A 20,507-nucleotide genomic window follows, 5' to 3' on the forward strand; every position below is an offset into this window, starting at 1 on the left:
TCATCTGTAATGTCGCGGTACTTGACATTCGACTTAACCACATTAAACAAGAAACAACACAAAAGTGTATTTCTTGTCTTTACCACAATTTTTCATGTCATATGCATCAATAACTGTGTGAAAATGAGTAAGATATCATTCAAGAAACATCCATGTGTACTTTGAACAACAATAGTCAGCCATTGTTATCATGTGACGTCACATCACTAATGTCACGGTATAGGTCAACAATTGTGTCAATCAAACTATCATAGGTTAAAAAACACTAAATATAATTCAAACATTAAAAAGCTATCTAAGTCAAACTATCAGGAACACTCAAAAGTCATTAAACGCCAATTTAAACGTTTTGGCACTATCGAAAATATTCTCCTCTGGGCAGCGGACACACCAGATATTTTGCAAGTAAATCACAAGGTCGTGGGCGTGGTCATAATGTAGCGGAGCCTAAGAATTGTATTATTACTTAATATTTTCTATTTGATAGTTATCTAATATGTTCAGATTCACTGCTCGGTATAATGGGTGTATTTTGAGGAGATGGTCAGGGGGCCCCCATCCCTTCCTCCCCCTTAAAATCCGTCGAGTTAAGACGTTTTGATGTTTCGCCTGATACTGATATTTCATTCATTTTTGTGTAGCTGGGGGATGTTACGTAAAACTTGGTGTCCTCTAACCTATAGGCGGGACTTAATTTGCATAATTAATGAGGACAAATGCCGATCAGCTGGTAGACGAACTTATAAACATTGTAAATATTTGCTTAATTCATGGACTTTTGCAATAGATATGCGAAAAATACGATTTTAATAAATATTGACAGATATTTAGCAATGTAACTACAGGTAGGAATATTTTTCGCCCGCATGAGTAAAATAGGTCACTAACTTCACCGGTAAACACCACATAGGTGGCGCAACTCAAATACCGCGAAATTAGTGATGACGCGAGATTAGTGATGTTGAGTATACAGGCTTCAAATTTGGACAACATGCATAGTTTTGTGTACCGAAACGAACTTTGACCTTAAAATTGACCTAGTGACCTACTTTCACATTTCTGTAGCTACAGGCTTCAAATTTAGACCACATGCATAGGAATGTGTACCGAAACAAACTTTGACCTTGACATTGACCTGGTGACCTGCTTTCACATTTTTGAAGGTACAGGCTTCAAATTTGGACCACATGCATAGTTCTGTGTTCTGAAATAAAATTTGACCTTGATTTTGACCTAGTGACCAACTTTCACATTTCTCAAGCTACAGCCTTCAAATTTGGACCACATGCATAGTTTTGTGTACCGAAATAAACTTTGACCTTAAGATTGACCTAGTGACCTACTTTCACATTTCTCAAACTACAGCCTTCAAACTTGATGCACATGCAAATAGTTTTGTGTACAAAGAACTTTGACCTTGAAATTGATCTAGAGACCTACCTTCACATTTCTCAAGCTACAGCTTTCAAATTTGGACCACATGCACAGTGTTGTGTACGGAAATGAAATTTAACCTTGAGCTAGTCATTAAGTCTTGAAATTTGGAACACTCAAAATTGGTGCATTGGTGGGCGCCAAGATCACTATGTGATCTCTTGTTCTTTAAAGCACATTGTGTTGTATTTTTTCAGCCTGGTGAATCATTGACATTTTTATGCCCCCACACATTTATGTGGCCAAATAGCATTGCTGCTGTCCGTATGTACGTCCATACATCCTGAAATCTTGTGCGTCCAACTCCCCCAACACTATTAGCTTGATTGCTGCAAACTTTCATAGATGAACAAGATTGATATACAGATGACCATAAAGGAAGAAATTTTTTCTGTGACTATTTTTACTGCAGTTATGGCCCGTTGGTTGTTTTGCTTATATAGAGTATAGAGAAAAATCTTGTGTGTCAAACTCCTTAAACACTATTGAAAGGATATGCTTGAAAGTTTCACAGATGACCATAAATAATGTACTTTATTCTGTGGCTATTTTTTTCGAGAATTATGGCCTTTTTAGCCCACCATCATCAGATGGTGGGCTATTCAAATCACTCTGCGTCCGTGGTCCGTCGTCCTTCCGTCCGTTAACAATTTCTCGTTATCGCATCTCCTCAGAAACTACCAGAGGGATTTTGACCAAACTTTGTCAGAATGATGTATTGGTACCCTAGTTGTGTCCCCCTGAAATTTAGACTGGTTCAACAATTTTTTAGTGAGTTATGGCCCTTTGTTTATTTCTATAATTTACATAGATTTATATAGGGAAAAACTTTGAAAATCTTCTTGTCCAAAACCACAGAGCCTAGGGCTTTGATATTTGGTATGAAGCATCATCTAGTGGTCCTCTACTAAGATGATTCAAATTATATCCTTGGGGTCTAATATGGCCCCGCCCCGGGGTCACATGGTTTATAAAGACTTATATAGGGAAAAACTTTGAAAAACCTCTTGTTCAAAACCACAGAGCCTAGGGCTTTGATATTTTGTATGTGACATCATCTAGTGGTCTTCTACTAAGATTATTCAAATTATCCCCCTAGGGTCAAATATGGCCCCGCCCCGGGAGTCACATTGTTTACATAGACTTATATAGGGAAAAACTTTGAAAATCTTCTTGTCCAAACCACAAAGCCTAGGGCTTTGGCATTTGTAATGTAGCATCATCTAGTGGTTCTCTACCAAGTTTGTTCAAATTATCCCCCTAGGGTCAAATATGGCCCCGCCCTGGGGGTCACATGGTTCATATAGACTTATATAGGGAAAAGCTTTTAAAACCTTCTTGTCAGTAACCTACAACATTCAAATTTGGACCACATGTATGGTTTTGAGTGGCAAGATGAACATTGACATGCGTTTACCTTGATTTTGACCTAGTGACCTACTTTCACATTTCTGTAGCTACAGCCTTCAAATTTGGACCACATGCATAGTTTTGTGCACTGAAAAATACTTTGACCTTGACATTGACCTAGTGACCTACTTTCACATTTTTGAAGGTAAGGTTTCAAATTTGGACCACATGCATAGTTCTATGTTCCGAAATAAAATTTGACCTTGATTTTGACCTAGTGACCTACTTTCACATTTCTGGAGCTACAGCCTTCAAATTTGGACCACATGCATAGTTTCGTGTTCCGAAATGAACTTTGACCTTGATTTTGACCTAGTGACCTTCTTTCACATTTCTCAAGCTACAGCCTTCAAATTTGGACCACATGCATAGTTTTGTGTACCGAAACAAACTTTGACCTTTACATTGACCTAGTGACCTACTTTCACATTTTTGAAGGTACAGGCTTAAAATTTGGACCTCATGCATAGTTCTGTGTTCCGAAATAAAATTTGACCTTGATTTTGACCTAGTGACCAACTTTCACATTTCTGGAGCTACAGCCTTCAGATTTGGACCACTTGCATAGTTTTGTGTACCGAAATGAACTTTGACCTTAAGATTGACCTAGTGACCTACTTTCACATTTCTGTAGCTACAGGCTTTAAATTCAGACCACATATATAGGATTGTGTACCGAAACAAACTTTGACCTTGACATTGACCTAGTAACCTGCTTTCACATTTTTGAAGGTACACGCTTTGAATTTGGACCACATGCATAGATTTGTGTTCTGAAATGTAATTTGACCTTGATTTTGACCTAGTGACCTACTTTCACATTTCTCAAGCTACAGCCTTCAAATTTGGACCACTTGCATAGTTTTATGTACCGAAATAAACTCTGACCTTAAGATTGACCTAGTGACCTACTTTCAAATTTCTCAAACTACAGCCTTCAAACTTGATGCACATGCATAGTTTTGTGTACAAAGAATTTTGTCCTTGAAATTGATCTAGTGACCTACTTTCACATTTCTCAAGCTACAGCTTTAGAATTTGGACCACATGCACAGTGTTGTGTATGGAAATGAAACTTGACCTTGAGCTAGTCAATAAGTCTTGAAATTTGGAACACTCAAAAATGACACATTGGTGGGCGCCAAGATCACTCTGTGATCTCTTGTCTTCATAAAAACTTTGCTATTTAGAGGATGCCACAGTATGTGTGGGCATCCGTGTCCAATGGACACAATTCTAGTTGTTTTTGTTTTTTTTCAGAAAAATAAAAACTTTCCTATCTTTTTTAAAAGGCAATTTGTACAAAAAGGCACTAATTACTAGACTTTATTCTTTATTCTATATACACTTCAAATGACTACATCATACACCAGGACCAATTTTAAATGTCTGTAACATACATGTTCTTAAAGAACATTGTCAGTACTGAATAAAAAAAGAAAAGTGGTGGTCTTTCTTGATGCGTGAAAAGGATTTTCAGTCGGAAAATCAGAGCAGAAATGACACCAAAAATTGTAGTGGTGGTGTATGATCAAATTTTCCATGACTCATTTTATAGTGCAAGTATTTCATGATGAAAGTGCTACCAAAATGCAAAGCATTATAAGACCTGCCATGTGATTTTAGCATTAAATTTATAGGAAAATGTTAAAAAATTGAGAACTGTTTGAATCGACCATTATGCGAGTTCCATTCTTTTCACACTATTTCCCTATTCTATTGCCTGTAAACCTAAAGTTCAGAAATTTTAAATCAGAAGCTTTTGAAATAATAGAGAAAATCTGTATTTCATCAGATCATATTCTATGTACAGTCGAACTTCGATGGCTCGAACTCGAGGGTCCCGTGGAAATTAGTTCGAGTTTTCTGTTGTTCGAGCCATCCAAATGGCGGCCATTTTGAATTTTGGAATTCGAGGGCATGATGTGTTACAAACCTTACATCGTAATATATTGTCATATTGTTCCTAAATGTGTGTATGATACGATGATAAATAATATTTTCAAACATGACATAGATACAAAAACAACACAGATAAAACACTAATATAATTATAAGAATTTGATGAAGACAGCATCAAATAGAAAGACATGAATAGAAAACCTTTATGAATCATAGCCCAGTACAAATATTATCAAATATATTGCTTTCCAGTAGCCGACTTAGCTATCCCCCCGTTTCCGTGTCCTTTACTAAGTTGTTCAGCCATGCTAAAGCAGTATGAAAGTTGACATCGGATCTCCCGTTTTAATGCAGAAAAAATAAAAACAGACATTGCTCAATTATTTTAAATAATTTTATTCGTATAAATCAAAGCCCATTAAAGCATTGCAGTGAATGAAAGTCACTTTGTTTAATTTGTTTGTCGTTTACCTACGCTAATTACATAAGCGTGTGAAAATTACGCACGCGCCGGTTAAAGGGGAAGCTTGGCGAATGTCAGGCAGAGGTGTGAAAAACTTTGTAAACACAAGCCATTCCGGCGACAAATTTTCTGTTCGACTGAATAGGTGTAATTATCACTATAATTAAGCCGAGGGGACCACCAAATGAGTTCGAGAGTTCGAATTTTCGAAGTTCGAGCGATCCGAGGTAGAACTATATAGAATAAAGAAGGAATAAATTCGGGACCGGGCGAAGAGTTCGAGCGATCCCGGGTGTTCGAAAGATCCGAGTTCGAGCTATTGAAGTTCAACTGTATATAAAAAATTCCTATTTTCCTGAAATCAAACTGAACTAGTAGTTTTAAAGCGCCTGTAGTAGGTTTATATGACAGCTGCCCTAAATCAACTGTTGCATCCATTCAAGGTAGTGACTTCCATTAACTACCTCTGTTAAATAGCCCGCCCCCTTAGCTCGAAGGGAGAGCGCAGATCTACGGATCTCTGGGTCGTGAGTTCAAGCCCTGGGCGAGGCGAACGTTCTCTGTGACGATTTGATAAGAGACATTGTGTCTGAAATCATTAGTCCTCCACCTCTGATTCCTGTGGGGATGCTGGCAGTTACTTGCAGAGAACAGGTTTGTACTGGTACAGAATCCAGGAACACTGGTTAGGTTAACTGCCGGCAATTACATAACTGAAATGCTGTTGTCTTGAAAAACGGCATTAAACCCAAAACAATCGACCAACCTCTGCTAAATAAGATATGTTTTATTGTTACCTTTATGTACTTTTAAGGGATTTAGGGTGCCATTATGCTACTTTAATCTGTACAGTAAAACTTACTAAAAGTTAAAAAAAACTATAGTTTCACTCTGAAAGAGCAGGGCATATTATGTGAACACCCCTGGCGGCGGGTGGTCGCATTCAAAGCATGTCCGCTCTCTTAGTCGAATAGTTTTCATCCTATCTTCACAAAACTTGCTGACAATGTTTGTTGGCATAATATCTTAGCCAAGTTTGATAACCAGCCAAATCGCCCCAGGCACTCTTTGATTATGGCCCTTGAATTACTCAAAAAACTGCAAAGTTAGCCTTGTCCACACACTAAGTCAAACCGTTTTCATCCAATCTTTACCAGACTTGCTGACAATGGTTGTGGGCATAATATCTCGGCCAAGTTCGATAACCATCCAAATCGCCTTAGGCACTCTTGGATTAGGGCCCTTGAATTACTAAAAAAAAAACTGCGAATTTAGCCGTCTGCTCTCTCTAAATTGAACAGTTTTCATTAGATCTTCACCAAACTTATTGACATTGTATGTGGGCATAATATCTCGGCCAAGTTCGATAACCACCTAAATCGCCCTTGGCACTCTTGGATTATGGCCCTTGAATTAGGCCAAGTTCAATGATGGGCGTATTTTGTGACAGTCTGGCACTCTTGTTTTAGGCCTAAGAAATACATACATTTCATTTTTTGACATTTAAGTATTTACTCACTGTACCCGCCAGAAATCTTTACATATGTTTAAAAATGTAAACGAAACACCCATGTAAAGATGTGTACATTAATAAAACTGTGTTTTAAAACACATTTTAATGTAAGATGTAAATTACTGTTTATGTACTGTATAAGTTATACTAATTATTTGTAATGTCACATTTGTATTGCTATAATACTTAAAAATACTATTCTCATTTATATAAACATGTTAAAATGTATTTATGTATTTAAGTGGTGAAAAAAGTTGTTTCAAAAGGTTTGTATGATGTGTTACCTGTACTTGATACAGATATATTTCAGAGCTTTAGAGCATGGTGCATAGATCTGATGTCTGAACTCCTGGCTGAATGGTGTAAGACATTGTTACTAGAATCCAGTTTATGTTTTAAATGGAGTGAAAATTAAGACCTGATAAAAATTCAATGGATTTTATAATATAATCTGACCGTGGTTCAGTTTTTATCAGTTAAACAAAGAAGCAAGTCAAGCATTGTATATTCTCCGATAAATATCGGTTGACATGCAGATCAATAGAGGAAATTATTATTATGTCAAATAGCCACCTGACATCTAGTTCATTACTACTTGGATGAATAAAGTTCAGCATAATTTTTGTCATCATATTTTAATGATCATAATGGAATGAAAATAGGCAAGGCCTTGTAGTTTCCCATCTGATCACCAGGGTTTGTTGTTCAGATGCATGGCTGTTTAATGGCTTTGGCTCACAATCTTTATGGTTCAATTTCTGCACATCTAAATTCTGAACTGATAATTATTGTGAAAGCCTTGATTAATTTCATAAACATACGGTAGTGTACGTTGGATAAGTACATCAGTGGAACAGAAATTGTCACCCATTATAGCAAAAACTGTTGGCTTTTCTGTGACTATGTCTAAATTATGCATGTGATTCTCTGTGTTTGCTTAAAGCTTACCTCATTACTGTCTGAATTGTATATTCATTTTCCAATAGTGAGGTACAGTGCTGCAGGTTAGACTATTTGACTTCTGAGCCAGAGGTCATGGGTTTCTGTCACCGTAAGAGTAGACTTTAACCATTTAAAACTCACTTTGCATCTATTTCAAAGCTCCTGTGGGCGAGACACTTTCAGGGGGTGGCCGTGTATTAGAATAACAATTAGTAAAACTAGTTAAAAGAGAACAAAAATGTTCATGAAAACAGTTTATGATATACATTTGTATCTTTGTTCATACAGTACTATTATTGTAGATGTGACTTTTATTTAGTCAAGCAAAATAAGGTAGACTATGGAAAAGGTAAAATATGAAAAATCTAATAGATAATTTAAAAAGAGATTTAATTTCACACTAAATGGAGCAAATGCACTAAAACTTCTGCCAGCACAGTCTGTGGGTTTTCTGTCATCCATGCTACATGATAAGATACTGGTGTTTGTCCATTTGCTGATGCACTGTAATATTTTCAGTCCTAACTACTTATAAATCTTTGTTTTATCAATGGTTGTTGCCTAATAGTATAGTTAATCATGTAATTATAAGATCTTAAGTTTACTTAATGTTCTTTTACTCTTGCCGTGGATTATATCTCATCACAGTAGATGTTCTTTTCTTTTTATTTAAAGATTTATATTAAGTTTGATGGTAGAAATGACTGATAAACTCACTATAATTTTTCTATGATTACAGAAAACTGTGACTCTGGAGAAGATGATGGGCCCCCACCACTACCAGAAAAACATTCAGGAGACAACAGTAAAATGAGCTTTGATCCTCCACCCCTGCCGTCTCGTCAGTCTCTCACCCCAGCAAAAACTCCACGCAAGTCTAAGGTGGGTTTCTTTGACAGGTGGATGCCAAGGTTGTCTGTATCACATCAGTCAGCCCCCATTCTACACGGGGCAGGAAATATGGGGTCAGACTCTGACCTTACCTCACCAAAATAACTTCTTTAGAAGCCAGCTATATAGCACTAGTACCTTACCTCCTACAAGTGAGCATATGGTTGCCTTACTAAAATAACTTTTCTGAAAAAGATGTCCTTTCAAACAAAGAACAAGCTGTGCCTTTGATTTCAGTTCATAGTATTGTCATTACTCTTGATTATAGATTCTAGCATGGCTCAATTTCTTTTTTGTCAGTCAGCTGTTGTACATTTTGCAGTAAACACCAGTTGAATAGACATCACATTGCTATTCAATGTCCAGCATAATTTCTATAATAATATTTTAATCAGCATGTTAGGTAGTTTATCATCTGATTTGCCATGCTTCATTGTTCAGCTGCTTGGATGTTTAACCTTTACCCTGCTAAATTTCTAAAATAGACTGGCCCATCATTCAATTTGGGCAGTACCACTTATTATTCAAATGGGTGTTCACTGAAAATTTACTTACTGAATAGCAAACTGTGCAGACTGATCTTGGTCTGCACTGGTTGCAAAGGCAGAATCACTTGCCACCAGCAGGTTAAAGGTTAAGCATTCTGTCTAAAACCCTCGTTGTTTAATTCCCGAGCATCTGGCCCCGTGTTCACAAAACATTTTCAGTCTCAGCTGAGTTTGATAATGAAACTTAATTTCTCATTTATATCTAAATAGCATGTTTAAGACTAAATTTTAAGTTAATAACTATTTTAAAGTGATTATTCGGTACTGATGGTCAGTCTCATTTGGAACTTAAGCTTGAAGTTTTAGTAAAACTGATATTAAAATTTCAAACTCAAACTCAGCTGAGATCGAAAAATGTTTTGTGAACACGGGGCCAGGACTTGAACTGTGGTAAATAACATGATAAACAGTGTGATAACATTTTATGAATATAACTGAGCCGCGCCATGAGAAAATCAACATAGTGGGTTTGCGACCAGCATGGATCTAGACCAGCCTGCGTCTCTGTGCAGTCTGGTCAGGATCCATGCTGTTCGCTTTCAAAGCCTATAGAAATTACAGATACTGTTAGCGAACAGCATGGATCCTGACCAGACTGTGTGGATGCCCATGCTGGTCGCAAAACCCACTATGTTGGTTTTCTCATGGCATGGTTCAACTAATGTAAGCACTGCACTTGTTTATAAACATGTAAGAAGAGAGGAGTACCGAGATTTCCAAGATGTCTTCATATTTTAATCAAAATTTTGATTTACAAATAGTCATTTAAAAATCAGGATAGTTATGTTTCTAATGAGTAAACCTAATTGTGAGTAATAAAATTGTTTTGCCATTGAACACCTTTAAAGGGAGTTTCTCAAAAGGGGTAAATTTGTATGAAATGCTCATTGTATATATAGATATATTGATGACTCTCTATATTGTTAAAAAGTGCTTTCAGTGTCTTATCAACAATTTGTGGTAAAACAAAATAGACATTTCAGTATTAAATTTATTTCATTTGTTTGAAACTGCCAAATACATTTTTTATTAATGTTGAACTATCCCTTCATATTTTATATCTGAATGTATTGCGAAGACAGAGGCTCTATCAGTAATTTTTAGCTCGACTTTCCGAAGAAAATGTAGAGCTGTTGCACTTTCCCCAGCGTCGCCATCGCTTTTGGTTAAAGTTTTGATAAAGTCAAATATCTCTGTTACTTTCAAGGCTATTGACTTGAAACTTAAAATAGTTATTTACTATCAAAGTCTACACCAGGAGAAACAATCCCAAATAACTCTGATGTGAATTTTGACAGAGTTATGCTCCTTTTTAACTTAGAATTTTTTGGTTAAAGTTATATGTCCAATATCTATGTTACTGTCAAAGCTATTGACTTGAAACTTAAAATAGTTATTTACTATGAAAGTCTACATAGGAAGAAACAATTCTCGTAACTCTGATTGTATATTTGATGGAGTTAATCCCTTTTTACTGGCAAAGCTCTAATTCAGAGTCAGGCATCTAGAAAAGTTGAGCGTGCTGTCTTATGGACAGCTCTTTTTAAGATCTGCTTAGGTGTTCATCAAACTTGGTCAAAAAGTCATGCTCCTCTTCAGATGAGCAACCTATGCCCAGTTTGGCTTCTTGTTTAGGTGTACAGGTTTTTTTTTATGTGTTCAGGTTTTTAGTTGTTTACATTTTTATATGTTATGAATTTATTTATCCCCCCACCAAAGGTGAAGGGGATATTAGAAATGCTCTCCGTCCGTGCGTCCGTCTGTCCGTCCGTCCGTCCGTGCGTCCGCAACGATCTTTGTCCGGACCATAACTCCAAAAGTACTTGAGGGATTTTCTTCAAACTTCATACACTGATAGAACACATTGGGAGGAAGTGCAGTGTGCAAGAACAATAACTCTACCTTGCCTATTTTTTGAGTTATTCCCCTTTATCTTATTTTCTTAAAAAATTTTGTCCGGAGCATAACTCCAAAAGTACTGGAGGGATTTTCTTCAAACTTCATACACTGATAGAATACATTGGGAGGAAGTGCAGTGTGCAAGAACAATAACTCTACCTTGCCTATTTTTTGAGTTATTCCCCTTTATCATATTTTCTTAAAACATTTTGTCCGGAGCATAACCCCAAAAGTACTGGAGGGATTTTCTTCAAACTTCATACACTGATAGAACACATTGGGAGGAAGTGCAGTGTGCAAGAACAATAACTCTACCTTGCCTATTTTTTGAGTTATTCCCCTTTATCATATTTTCTTAAAAAAATTTGTCCGGAGCATATCTTCTTCATGCATGGAGGGATTTTGATATGTCTTGGCACAAATGTTTACCACCACGAGGCGGAGTGTCATACGCAGGAACCAGGTCCCTAGGTCTAAGGTCAAGGTCACACTTAGAGGTCAAAGGATACAAGAATAAAAACCTTGTCCGGAGCATTTCTTCTTCATGCTTTGAGGGATTTTGATATAACTTGGCACAAATGTTCACCACCACGAGACGGAGTGTCATGCACAAGATCCAGGTCACTAGGCCTAAGGTCAAGGTCACACTTAGAGGCCAAAGGTCAGATACAAGAATGACTTTGTCCGAAGCATTTCTTCTTCATGCATAGAGGGATTTTGATGTAACTTGGCACAATTATACACCATCATGAGACGAAGTGTCATGCGCAGTTCCCTTCTTTAGAATTACTTCCCTTTGTTGTTACTTTAAATAGCTTTTATTGTAACTTTTTCATTACTAGTCGTAGGGAAAAATCGAGACCACTTTTCTGTAGTACAACAAACATGCTAAATCCAATTTTGAGGTGTATTTTGACCAGTCTCTTCCTGATAAAGATTTTGTGTGGACTTGCAATTTTTTTTTTTTTTTTTTTTTTTTTTTTTTTTTTTTTTTAAAGATTAACTTCCCTTAGTTGTTACTATAAATAACTTATATTGTAACATTTTTATAATTGACCCTAGGGAAAAAACAAGACCACTTTTCTGTGGTACAGCATAGATGTTACTCTCCAGTTTTAGGTGTATTTTATTAATTTTATTATATATAAGGTATCTCTACCTAGTAAGGAGTTTTTTTGTGGACTTTAAAAAACAAAAGACTTACAATGATTACTAAACAACCACAAAATTAACATTCCATTTGCAAATACAGCTGCCCGGTGGGGGGATTAGCCATGTCTGACATGGCTCTTGTTATATTCTTGTTTTTGTGTGTCCATGTTTTATTATGCCCCCCACATTTATGTGGGGCTTATAGCATTGCAGCTGTCTGTACATCTGTTTGTCCATATGTTCCAAGATCTTGTGTGTCCAACTCCTTTCGTACTATTATCCTGATTTGCTTCAAACTTTCACAGATGAACAAGCTTAATGTGCAGATGACCATAAAGAAGGGAACTTTTGCAGTGACTATTTTTACCACAGTTATGGCCCTATGATAGTTTTGCTATGTGAAGATGGCTATAAATAATGGAGTTTTTCTGTGGCTATTTTTACTAGAATTATGGCCCTTCCTCAAAAAATAGGCCACAGTGAAGAAATTTGGTGTGTTCAACTCCTCATACACTTTTTGAAGGAATGGATTCAAAGTTGCTCAGATGCACAACCTTATCTGAATACAATTTTTTTCAAACTTTTAGTCAAACTTCCTTCATGTGAAGATGGTCTGTACTGAAAACTTTGCTATTTTGTGGATGACACAGTATGCAGGGGACTTCCATTTCCTATGGACACAATTCTAGTGTGTTTATGTTTTTTATGCTCATGTCTTTATTTAGATATGATTCCTATCTCGTACATTTTATATATAGAGGATAGAAAGGTATAGTGTACATCTGACACTTCTATATCAGGAATTTACACATGTTCAGCTTATTACCCCTGACATATGCATAAAGACTGATTTTTCGAGATTTTATTCAACATTTAAAAGATCATTTTCATAAAGTCAGCTTGGCTGGGTGTATATAGTGTCATATTCAGTGTTGAAATAAGGCCAGCTTATTCTAGAAGCTTCTGACTCTGAACTGATCTTGCATGTTTTATAACATTATATTTTAATTCATTGTATTGAAACATATATCTCACTTGATAGTCAATGCATGAAGTATATGAGTTTTAATTCAACTGTTCTCTTTAATATACGAAGGCTTTCATTTATATTTTTATATAGGAAATCATGTCAGTCAGTATGAAAATGCATTTCACAATAAAAGGCTTATAAGAGTGATAATTCCAAGGCTGTTAAATAAACATTATATTCTATATATAGTATGTATAGATTGGAAATGGAATGTACACATCTGATATCAATTTCCAAGACAGCTGAGAGATTAAGAAAGAAGATTGTATGGTAATATACTTGTCTCTTTTGGTATTTAACACAAGTTAAAGAATTGTATAATTATTTGATTGCATTCTGTTAAATATTCAGTTTTGTAAATGAAAGCCTTTCAATGTATGTATTTTGTACATAGACAAGAATATATGACTTAATGAAATCTTATTTTCTTGCTCACTTTCTTACATTTTCTTTGCGTATCTTTTCCAGTCATCTGTGAAGGCGTCTCACTCTGTGGAACTCGACTCTGCCCCTCTTGACTCTGCCCCACCCTTGTTACCAGAGAAACTCACTCCAAGCCGGTCTTTTGATGGGGAAAGTTTGTGATATGTTGAGATGAAATTGTAATATTTATACATTGTATTGCTATGGGTTAACTTGAAATGCTGGCATTTCACTGAAATAACACTGTCTAAATAAAATTATATATGTTTTTGCCTTATTTGAAAAATACCAATAATGAAGAGACATTCATTGTTTCAGCTTAGTATATAATAATAGTCTCATTCTTGGGCAATAGTATATATGTAGTGTTTAATGTTTGAACAAACAATGCACAATTCTGTGTAAAGAATAAATTATACAATACATTGTACTTCATTTTTGTATCGACAAAGTGCATTTTGTATCGACACTTTTATTTCACAAAAGTATAGACATTTTTTCTGTTTATATAATAGCTATTGATTAATGTATCATTATTCAAGTTTTAATTGACAAAAACTGCACTATTTATAGGTTTTCTTGAAGGTTTTTTTTTTTTTTGCGCAGAGACAACACTCTTATTTTGCAATTTGAAAACTTGTGACCAGATGTTAGTTGTTGAATGAAATTAAAATATGCTACATATGAATTGTGTATTACTTAGTGAAATCATGATTAAAATGGTAAGATCATTTGACCAAATCATGACCAGTTCTTCATTGTTGAACATGACATTTTACAAAGGAAGAAAATTCATTGACTACAGAATATACCTCTGTGACTACTGCGAAAATCATTTAATATCATGCACATGGAATTTCTTGGTTTTAGCCAAAGTGGCTGTTTTGCAGGGATATTTATTTGTGGATTTTGACTCTAACGTAAGCTGAACAGAATTAGGATTTAATTTTGTGTATTAACTCAGCCGTGAACTCCATGTAAATTAGCAAATGATTTTACATTTTTTTTTTTTAGATGTATTCACATACTTTTCTACATTACTATTTGACTGTGTATGTGACATGTTTATTCACTGTGAAGACATTAAAAATGTGAAGCATGTAATGAACTGGAATTTTCAGATTTATATAGGTTTCAATTGTCACTAGCATATATGCAAAAAGTTCTATGTTTCAAATATCTGCACATATTATTGACTAAGAAAATCTCCATTAAAAATTGAAAGAAAACATACTGGACTGCATCTTCTATTCAGCTTTATATCGCTTTACCATAAGATATTTTTCAAGTGTGTTGGCTCAGACTTTGTCTTATTTATTCTTATTCATATAAAATTCTTATACAGTGGAACTTTGTTCATTCAAACTTGATGGTACAGTTAAAATTTGTTCAAGTTATCATCAATTTGAGCCGTTTAACAATATACATTTTATAGAGATCTTTCCGGGACATGTTGATGTGTTTGAGCGAAGGCTGGTGTTCAAATTATCCAAGTTTGAGCGAAGGCTGGTGTTCGAGCGAAGGCTGGTGTTCGAATTATCCAAGTTTGAGCAAAGGCTGGTGTTCAAATTATCCAAGTTTGAGCAAAGGCTGGTGTTCAAATTATCCAAGTTTGAGCAAAGGCTGGTGTTCGAACGAAGGCTGGTGTTCAAATTATCCAAGTTTGAGCAAAGGCTGATGTTCGAGCGAAGGCTGGTGTTCAAATTATCCGAGTTTGAGCGAAGGCTGGTGTTCGAGCGAAGGCTGGTGTTCAAATTATCCGAGTTTGAGTGAACAAAGTCAGACTGTATATCTTCTTGACCAACTTTCACATTCCAATTCCTGGTATTTTTGCTCCAGCTTTGCTTTTCAACTTTTGCACATGGGTATTTTTGGGAACAAAAATGTTAATCTTTTCATTCACAACTTTGTCATTTAGTTTCTTCAGGAATGATCATTTTGTAGGTTTACCTCTGTGTTATTAGATATATGTTTGTATAAATAAAATGAATACTAGGAAGTATAAAGCATTCATTCTGTAGGTATTTTTTAACAATTTTGTAGATTAAATGATCAAACTATTTCAAATAATCTTTTTTTTTTTTTTGTACAGCATTTGTTTTTTGTTTATGTTAATGATGTGTATATGTGATATACAGTCCTACCTTTGCTACAGACCACCCGTGACTGGAGACATCACTTGAGCCGTGCCATGAGAAAACCAACATAGTGGGTTTGCGACCAGCATGGATCCAGACCAGCCTGCACATCCACGCAGTCTGGTCAGGCTCCATGCCGTTCGCTTTTAAAGCCTATTGGAATTGGAGAAACTGTTAGCGAACAGCATGGATCCTGACCAGACTGCGCGGATGCGCAGGCTGGTCTGGATCCATGCTGGTCGCAAAGCCACTATGTTGGTTTTCTCATGGCACGGCTCACTTGTTTACTCTAAACAACTCCAGCTGTGTATAAAAACCCCACATTTCCCAAGCATGGTCTGTATATGCAGGTTCGACTGTGTAAAAAGGATATGTTTTCACATATGACTTACAATATCTAGTCATTGCGTATGTATAAAGTACACCATTTTGTATATATTTGTCATCAAATTGTGCCAACCATATTGTTGATGTTACCATGGTTTCATCGTAGGATTAGTTTGCATGAAAGCAAATAGTTCTTTCTTATTTTAATAGATCTGTGAATTACTTAAGGTAATTTTATATCTGAAATATTAAGCTGTTGTTAACACAAAGATTAAAAGAGAATGAGGGCATTGTCATACAACATGTTCCCAGTATCATGACAGTTATTAGAATTTAGTAATAAGTTAGAATATTGGTTAATATTGGTTCATGTTGTAACATAGAGAACAAAGTATGTAGAATCATAGGAGTCTGTTTCATGCTGCATAAATAATGGCATTTAACCCTGACCCTGCTAAATTTCTGTAATGAACTTGTCCAACTTCCAATTTGGACAGTACCATTAACTGTTAAAAGGGGTGCTTATCAAAAAGATACTGGTTAACTAACGACCAGTGCAGATCATGATCAGACTGCACAGATGTGCAGGCATGATCTACACTGGTCGAAAAGGCAAAGCATGGTAAGGGTTAATAAACTATTGTCAGTAGAACTATACTATTGCATAAAAAACATCATTCAGAATTCATTCTCTACCCGGACATCGTGTTGTTAATACTGTGAAATCATTGAATTTTGTTTGCATGAAATTTTAGAAGTTGTGCTGAAACAGCAAATTGAATGGGAATTTGAACTTTTAAATATGAAATTATTGCAAATTTTACTTGTTTGTTAAGATTTAGTCATGGATTGACTCAACCGTAATATCTGCAAAAAGTAGTCACCAACATAATTATATTACTGATTTCACAGTAACATAATCTTTTGATGGAACAATGTGAGGAAGCCATGTAGCTGGCTTATGGAGTGTCCGTGGTTCTACTCAGGTGCCCGCCCATGATGAAATAATGCACAGAAAGGCACCTTGGGTCTTCATCCATCATCAAAGCTAGAAAGTCATTATGACCAATTATTGTGTTGGTGCAATGTTAAACCCAAAAGAAGAATATTTGATGGAACATGATCTAAAAAACATGGCATATGGGTATTTTACCTCATAGACAAAGTCCTTGTTGTCTTTTTAAACTGTCTTGAATAATAAAGTGTGTTAAAACAGTAACATTCATGTTGTTTGAAAGCAGGGTTTGTTTAGCTGCCATTTGTGTATTTATATTATTGTTTTTTTTTTTGTTAAGCTTGCCATTTTTATTCTGTTCATAGATTGTTTTAAGTAAAAATGTCATGGGAGGTAACTGTGTTTCAAAAAAGACTGTTCTCTCCCTTGGTAGAGCAATTTTTATTTTGTTAAAGAGTGCATCAAATGCATTGATAAAGTTTTTCCCATGAAAATGTTCATTCAGAAACTTTTCATTAAAGCTCTTACAAAGACACACCTGCTGGTAAACGTTTTTATTTTTGTTATCGTTCAGCTTATAGTTAAAGCTTGTTGGGTTTTTTTTTTTCTCAAAAAATCTTGATCATATGACAAAGTTTTCTGGTGTTTTTTTTTATATTATTAAGGTAAAAAATGACTACTTATTTGTGATATTCAGGAAAAAGTTTTAGACAGAACTTCCTTTAGTGGCTGGTAAATCAGTTATTTTTATAGTTGGATTGTGAAAAGATTTGTTTAACATGTAGTTTGTTACTTTGAAATATTGTGATAACAAAACTGACCAGATATCATTTATAGATTGGTCAGACTAGGTATAGGTTAGTGTTTATTAGTAAGCATTTATCAAATTAAATCGACTAATTTAATTTGATAAATGCTTACTAATAAACACTAACCTGTTTAGTGTTTGAAATTATTTTTTTGTTTACAAATTTAAGCTCCGCCTACAGTATGGCGTGACTTTCTGGGTTAATAAACGACTGGAAGTAAATGTTGATTTACCAAAATAAATTTCCCGATAGTTTGAAAAATACTACAATGCCATTGGACAAAAAATAATTTCAAACACTAACCTTGGTTCCAGTCTGTAGGGGCTATATATTGTATTATCAACATTAGTCTGTATAATCAGAAAGTAAGTGGCTAAATAACTTATATAGGGGTAGCAATAATAAAAACAAAATGTCAGAAGTAAAGTAAAAAGTATCTTCACAAGCATGCTAGGTTTCTGCCATATTTCATGTGTATTATTTATGTTTTTATTTTTGTCATGTCTGCAGAATGTAAAGTTGTGTTGTTAATCTGTTTTATCTCTCATAGAATGGGGTGATTGGCTCTGTGCTAACATATGTGTGTACATGTATGTATAAATGATGAATTGACACCTAATGTTGTTCATATAAACATTTAAACCACGTTTTTCATATTTTTGTAAGAAAAGCTAAATAAAATAATTGGCATTTATGTGATAAAGAATAATTTTGTATCTTTTGTACACCAATTTTACTTATGCATATGCAATGTTAAGGAAAGGAGGGTAGCTTGACAGTTTAAAACTTTATTATTTTATTTTCATTAAATGGCTTTTTAGGTATGATAGCAAAATATTGTGCTAGATATTACATTTCTGTTGGTGGTTGTTGGTCATTTTGAAGTTTTAATTACAGTATTCAATAGATTTTAGATCTTTCAGAAGTCATGCTTGCGTAATTTGATATTAGACATCCACAATTATTGTGCTAGACTGTTTTATAGTTCGAAGATGTCAGAAATTCAGACGTCAGGCAAATAGTTTTTACTGTTGACCAGCAAGCGATTAAGGAAGCATCTAGTAGAAACCCTCGGCTGTCATGAAACAGATGTTACTAATTAAAGTGGCATTATGCGCATCTTACTGCACATACTGTGTTTTTGGAGAATGTTTTCTAAAAGCTATTTTCGGTTACTGTACATTTAAACGTGTTAAATTAACGGTAATGCCGCATAAGTAATTGAAGTTGATGCTTTAGAAATAAGGTTATCGGACAAATGAAATTATAGTTCTTTTCTGCAATCTTCTACGCAGTGATTTCCCTTACCTAAAGGTAGAGATTTCTATAGTTGAAGGGAAGCAACTACTGCGTGCAGTTTGACTTTTCAAAAAAAGACTGCCCCAGTCAAAATAAGAAAAGTCATATTTGGAAAGTTATTATTTCGTACTGGTAACAGGACGAGTTTGGTTTATTGGGTTAAAAGCTATAATTGTCTCCACCCTTTTTACACACACATCTATTTCAGCTGATTTTTTACTTGAAAACATGCTCATATTTCCACTTTAATGGTGCTTCTTCACACATTCCCTAATTTTCTACTCACTTTTACATGTATATATATATTGATAACCTATTATTGCTCACATTGTGTACTGAAGCTTGTTTTAATGCTGAACTGTTACATACTGCTTAACCTTTAGCCTGCTAAATTTATAAAATGGACTGGTTCATCATTCAGTTTTGGCAGTACCATTTATTATTAGAAGGGGTTTTCACTGAAAATATACTGACTGAAATGGGAAAAGTCCAGACCATAATCAGCCTGCACATCTTGCTGCCAGCAGGCTTATGGTTAAACAGAAAAGGTTATTTTCATCTGCTACACATTTGCTGATCTGGGAGCTGCTGTTTGAATGAGAACCTCGTAAAGTGTAATGCTTGTTCTTGCTGCAAGGAAATAAATTCATACCCTAGTTAATTACTAGCTTAACATCTTTAAGTTATTTTATTAAAGATGTAACAAAAGATCATGTAGCACATGCACTTCTTCTGTTGCCAAACACAAGTTGCTACATTCATGAAATAGTAGCTATTTTTTTGTGTGTGTACAAGTTTTTGTTTGTAATCTGATGCAAAACCATTATTGTATATCCTATATTTAAATATGTTTAAAAATTGTTTTAGAAGTTATATGATATGTCATATTTGTACCTGAAGCTATATTCTTACATTTTGATAAAAATAAATGCTACACCAGTATAGTTTGTGTTGTGTTTTGTTTAAGTCTAGTATCTAACAAAGGACGCTTATTTTTCACCAGTTTCTTAGCAAATTTTCTTGATTAACAACTTCTGTGTAGCAAGCTAATTCCAGTTTTCCAGCACTAGTTGCACTGTAACATTGTACAACGTTGATGGACAGACACAACCAATTGAAAATATGGAAAATATACCTTTCTGTAAAATGCATTTCATGACTGTAAAATGATATGATCCCACCGTTTTGTGAATCAGTCCTTGGATAAGTCTGAGGCAAAGTGAACTTTGTTTGCTAGAGTATAAGTGATTTCATACAGAAAATAAATATGAAGTCTGATAAGTACAAGTACCATAGCTATGGTATAGCTTATATCTAACCTAGACTACGATTTGAACCCCAAGAAAATTGTTACAATTGATGAAATGCATGA

General features: G+C 35.0%; 1 protein-coding gene across 1 annotated transcript in view; it reads left to right on the top strand.

Annotated features, from left to right (window-relative positions):
- The window catches only part of LOC123546475 (dedicator of cytokinesis protein 1-like), a 123,622-nt gene extending 103,543 nt beyond the window's left edge, over positions 1-20,079 (top strand). The window contains exons 52-53 of the mRNA XM_053550407.1: positions 8,404-8,546; positions 13,653-20,079. Of these exons, the coding sequence (XP_053406382.1) occupies positions 8,404-8,546; positions 13,653-13,769 (260 nt within the window). The 3' untranslated portion in view covers positions 13,770-20,079. The remainder of the gene's footprint in view (positions 1-8,403; positions 8,547-13,652) is intronic.
- Positions 20,080-20,507: the final 428 nt, after the last annotated feature.

This window comes from Mercenaria mercenaria, chromosome 9 (genome assembly GCF_021730395.1).
Source record: "Mercenaria mercenaria strain notata chromosome 9, MADL_Memer_1, whole genome shotgun sequence".
NCBI classification, from domain to species: Eukaryota; Metazoa; Mollusca; class Bivalvia; order Venerida; family Veneridae; genus Mercenaria; species Mercenaria mercenaria.